Source organism: Artemia sp. Qi Xiang Cuo, unplaced genomic scaffold (assembly GCF_049724085.1).
Source record: "Artemia sp. Qi Xiang Cuo unplaced genomic scaffold, ASM4972408v1 HiC_scaffold_3138, whole genome shotgun sequence".
NCBI lineage: Eukaryota > Metazoa > Arthropoda > Branchiopoda > Anostraca > Artemiidae > Artemia > Artemia sp. Qi Xiang Cuo.
The window spans coordinates 290,057-295,264 of NW_028300533.1; the positions used below are offsets into that span (position 1 = coordinate 290,057).

Genomic DNA, 5,208 nt, shown 5'->3' on the forward strand with positions numbered 1-5,208 from the left:
AAATAAATGATATAAAAAAGTTTTAAAATAAACAATGGCTATATTATATACTCTCCCCTTAATCATGCCCACAAATTTAATCATCAATTTAAATTCAATCAAATTTTAAGTAAATATAAATTCAAGAGTCTTGTATTAAGAAACTCTTGTCAGAACGCGGAAAAAACTGCTATTTTTCGTCGAGTTAGGCTGAACTTTTTGAGTTATGGATTTTTTTTTATTTTAGTTGCTGAAATTTGTTGATTTCTCAAAAACCGAATCAGTTACTTTAGGATTAAATGTTGCTAAAATCTCGTCGTCATGACAAAAATCCAAAGTGCTTTGAATTCTCAAACATAAAAAAAATGGTGTTTACGATTTTTGAGTAGATGCTTGGCGCAATATGAATTTTAGTTAATGTGTTTTATCTAAAATCTGAAAGACAACTCAACAGAAACAGCATCCCAAAAAATAAAACCCAAAAAAAGGACCCGGTTTATCAAACTAGATGCTTAGCCCCTCAGATGATGGACAGTTGAACTAAGAAACATAGTTATAACGGTTCCACTACTCAATAGTGCGATCGATTCCCCCAGGGTGGGAGTTTTCATTAAAAATACCCAACTCCACCTTTCCTGTTTTTTTCACTGGTTTGGAACCTTTCATACGAATAGGAAACCCTTATACTTTATTAACTCATACTTCAAATCAACATGATGTTATTGTTTAGATATCAGTCATTTTGATCTCAATTTAATACGTCATAACAGTTGATCAAGTGTGATGAAACACATAAACTGAGTCGGAGAAAAGAGCACCAGTTGATTTTTAAGTTTGTTTAATTTACCATAGGGTAAATTAAATAAAGTAGAATAAAAAGGAACGAACGAAAAATTTAAGAACGATTAAATGCACTAACAAATAAAGGGACGAAAGAATTCACGAAACAATTTGTACGGCACCTTGGATTTCAAGCTTGATTTTACTTCGGGTATTCATAATTTTGTACAAGGAGGTGTTTTTAACGTACTTGCTTTTAACTATTGTCAAAAATTGAGAATTTTTTAATTTCGGAGCTCACGTATAACGGTAAATTAAAGCGACTGGAAAGCGGACTTATAAGAAACGTGATTTGGACCGAGAATGATTTTTGTAGCACGGTTCTGCACAGTTTCGATGTCACTACTTAGGTGTTCGGTATTGTGCACTTGTGACCCTGAGACTGGGCATGCGTACTCGAGTAATGGCCGCACATAACACATATATGTCAGTCTAAGTTGTGTTATAGAAAAACCTAGGCGCCAAAAAGTCACTAACGATCTTAAGGCGTAAATCCTTTTTTCACTAGATTTACAACATGCGGGCTAAAGGAGCAGTCTGAGCTAAAAGTCGACCCCGAGTATGACTGCGGTTGAGCTGGTAGGGAAATATGATTCGGAACAGGGGAGATCAATATTTAGAGGGTTGAACCTAATCACTTTAGTTTTACTCTCGTTGATTTGCAGCCCATACGTGTCACACTGGCTGACGAAAGTTGACTTAAGGTCGCTACTGAACTGTGGAACGACTTGGAGCTTGTCAACCAGGTACTTCAGCAGGTTAAATAAGTCGTCAACGTATTTAAACCGATCGTCAACTCCCAAAAGCACGAAATTTATCACCGCTTGAAATAGTAGGACCGCTAGTTTGATGCCCCGAGGTGCGCCACACGTAATTTCGGCCCATTCTGAATCAAGATCTCCCGAGAAGAGCGCGTAGACACACTGATAACGGCCACGAAGAAAATCGATAACAAGTAGCAGAATATGCTTCTTTGCACCCATCGCCTTCAAGTTCTCGGCAGCGGTAATATGGCGGATTAGGTCAACGCTTTCCGATAATCAGCTAAGAGCAAGTCCAAAATAGTATTCCTTTGATCTAGCCATTCAGTTATGAGGTGGAATAGTCTTATCAGGTAGTGAGTAGTGCTACTTCCTTATAGACAACCGTACTCAAAGGGGTCTAAAGAATGGCGAATTTGAGAAAGAAGTTCGCGGTAAATGAAAGATTCAGTCATTTGAGCTAGGTTAGCAGTAATTGAGATTGGCCTTAGTTGGTCACACGATTTGGGACCTTTTAATTTCGGTATAACTCGTACGTATGCCTTCTTCCATACCCGAGGAAATCTTCGTTCCTTAAAACACTGATTAATCACTGAAGTGAGTGGTTTGGCAAGGAAAACTGCGTATTCAATCAGTAACTTTACTGGCATTTCTCCAGGATAGGAAAAACAATTCTTTTTCAACTTTTCAATCTCATTGAAGACCAAATATTCGGTCACTTCTACGATCGATTCTTCAGAAGAATCTCTTATTAGTGTCTCAATTTCATAGTCACTGACGGAAGGGTAAATTATGCTGATTGTTGAGAAAAACGTGTTTAATTCAGTAGATGTCACTAGTGTTCCGTTATCTTTATGTATTTTAATATCACCGGTTATTTTCTGTCCAGTCAAGCGTTTGACCTCAGAATGCCATTTCCAAGGATCAGTATTCAACAGTTGGGACACTTTCTCGCGAACGTAACGTTTCCTAGCATCTCTGTTTATGTTCACTATATGATTTCTCAGTTTGTTCGCTGCAGGTAACTGACCGCTGGAGTGAAGCTGGCAGCGGATCTTGATCATGGCTTTAATTTCCTGCGTCACCCATGGATAGTCACTTACACTGACAACCACGGTTTTTATGGGGAAATTTTCGTGATACTTGTTTAAAAGCAGAGAATAAAGTGATTCCACTTTCAGGTCTGTCACTGAACAGATTTCGTCAAAGCTGAAAGTCCCAATCCAGCGTCCGAAGGAACAGATAGATTTTTTGGACAGGGGTCGGGTGGTAATTCGTTTCTTTTTTGGCTTCGGACAATTAGCTATAGCTTCCCACGGAAGAACGAAGTGATCTGAGTTTTGGAGTAGGCCTAGAGAATGCGGGGGTTTGTAGTGATCGGCTAGATTCGTGAATATAATGTCCAGTATACTACCACTTTGATGAATGGGAACAGTAACGGTTTTCTTTAAGTCAAGCATAGGCGACACCCATTGCTTATTACTTTGATTAAAGTCACCAGCTATTATGAACGCAGGTGCTGCGTATTGTCGGCGAAAATTGTCAATGCTTGTTTGAAGGTACTGTATAAGCTCTATCCTGTTCTTAGAACTTTCTGGGTAGTAAACAACTACTATTATAATGCACGAGAACTGTCTGGAAAGAAAGCACGGTCTACACTTAGCCCAGATCACTTCATGGCAAGAATATGTTGGCTCACTTAGTAATTTGCAGGATAAATCCTGCCGCATGTATAGTCCAACACCTCCGCCACGGCACTCCAAGCCCTGGTCTCGTCTATTGTTAAAAAAGCTCGTGTAACCTTTGATAAACCCAGTTTACGTCTGTAATGTCCCAACACTCGGTTATTTCTGCGATAGGGCAGCAATTCTGTTGAATAAGGACCTCCAGTTCATCCATCTTATTGTTTAATGACCGAGCATTACACAGTAAGAAGTTTGGTAGTTTGGTCTTTGCGGAGTAAACTGATAGGTTCAAGAGAAGGTCATGTCAGTTGGTAATACTGGGTAAAAATACCAGGGTAGCAGTACGGGTGGGATTTCGTAAGGAGGTCCACAATGGATCAAAGTTATTGACTTTTGTCTTGCACTTCTCAGGGGGTCTTGATTTCCTTTCGGGCACGAGAACGGGGATACTATTTCACTGGCATAGTCGTCCGCCTCTCTTTCCTAGCCATCTACGTTTAGTCTTGCGTACCCTACACACAGAGTCCTCTGTTGACTTTCAAAAAAGTCCGAACAACCACAGATGGAAGTTATATGGCGCTGCTACTAAACTGGATGAATTGGCTTCGTAAAAGGTGGTTTTTTCATACCAAATCGTCATGACAAGTGCACAAAATGTAGCTTGGAGGACTAATTGTTCAATTCTTTGCACTATCACGCAGGAAACTCTCATCAAAGTAAGTAGAAAAGCTAGGTAGGCCAATCCTTTGAACAGACTGACAAATGTAGATGGCACTGTAGTCAGTTGAAGTGAATTAAATCTTCTTAAAAAGTTTTTTAATAGATGAAAGTCGTAAACAGTCTTTTTGCTAGGTAAAGGTCATTATGATTACACTCACAAATCTAGGCCAATTCTTTGAATAGACTGACAAACGTAGATGCCATTGTAGTCAGTTGAATTGAATTAAATCTTCTTAGAAAGTCACTTTAATAGAAAAAAGTCATTATCATTTCAGTTACGAGGCTAGATGGGCCTTCTTAAACAGTCTTTTTGATAGGTAAAGGTCATTATGATTACACTTACAAAGCTAGGTAGGCCAATTTATTGAACAGACTGACAAATGTAGATAGCGATGTAGTCAGTTGAAGTGAATTAAGTCTTCTTAGAAAGTCTTTTTGATAAAAGTCACTATGATTACACTTACAAAAGCTAGGTAGGCCAATTCTTTGAAAAAATGCACCATCACAACGAAAATCCGTCGAAATCTCCACACGAACAAGCTAAAAACTAGAGTGCCGCGAAGCAGCTGTAATCAGCGCTAGCAAAGTCCAAATTGTTTAAGTATTGTTTAATTTATCAAATTATAAAAAAATTTGAAAAAACAAATATATTTTAAATATATTATAAATTATAGTAAACAAATTATTTTATACAAATTATATAAATAAAAATTATAATGAAAAAATTATATCTGGTGTATATTTGTGTTTAATTTGTCAATTTGCCATAAGAACATCAGAGAAAAATTAGACCCTTTTAGCCTACTTTCATCCATTTCTTCTATAAACGACATTTTCAATTATCATTTCTACTATATCTGCTGTCCACAAATTTTGTTTAATTGTTTGGCCTTTTTATCATAATTTCACCAACATTATGAGTCTAGTAAATAAGAGGCGTTGCCGACGTTTACAAAAAATTCCTACTAAATATTTTACTAACCCTGATGTTCCTCCGAGCTTTTATTATTACTAAACAACCGTTAATGACCTTTTTAAACAAACCGATACCTTGCTGGAAATTGACGATTGCTTATGAGCACAAAATTCCAATATTTAAAGAATAATGATAAAACTCTAAAAATTCCTTATTAAGAAACAAAATTCACACTTTCTTGGTTTTGCATTAAATTTTATCACTTTTTCGACGTTTTAAATTGTGTTTTATTCTTTTGTTTACATTT

The 5,208-nt window shown here is 37.1% G+C and overlaps 1 protein-coding gene across 1 annotated transcript; it reads right to left on the reverse strand.

Moving 5' to 3' along the window:
- Window positions 1–1,954: 1,954 nt before the first annotated feature.
- LOC148938558 (uncharacterized) lies at window positions 1,955–3,310 on the reverse strand. Its single transcript, XM_089107702.1, has one exon. It carries the CDS (start codon window positions 3,308–3,310, stop codon window positions 1,955–1,957), a length of 1,356 nt encoding a protein of 451 aa, XP_088963828.1.
- Between the last annotated feature and the right edge of the window lie 1,898 nt (window positions 3,311–5,208).

What these genes read in the sequence shown, in the direction of transcription:
- LOC148938558 (XM_089107702.1), bottom strand. Translation starts at nt 3,310, where the DNA reads ATGCGGCAGGATTTATCCTGCAAATTACTAAGTGAGCCAACATATTCT.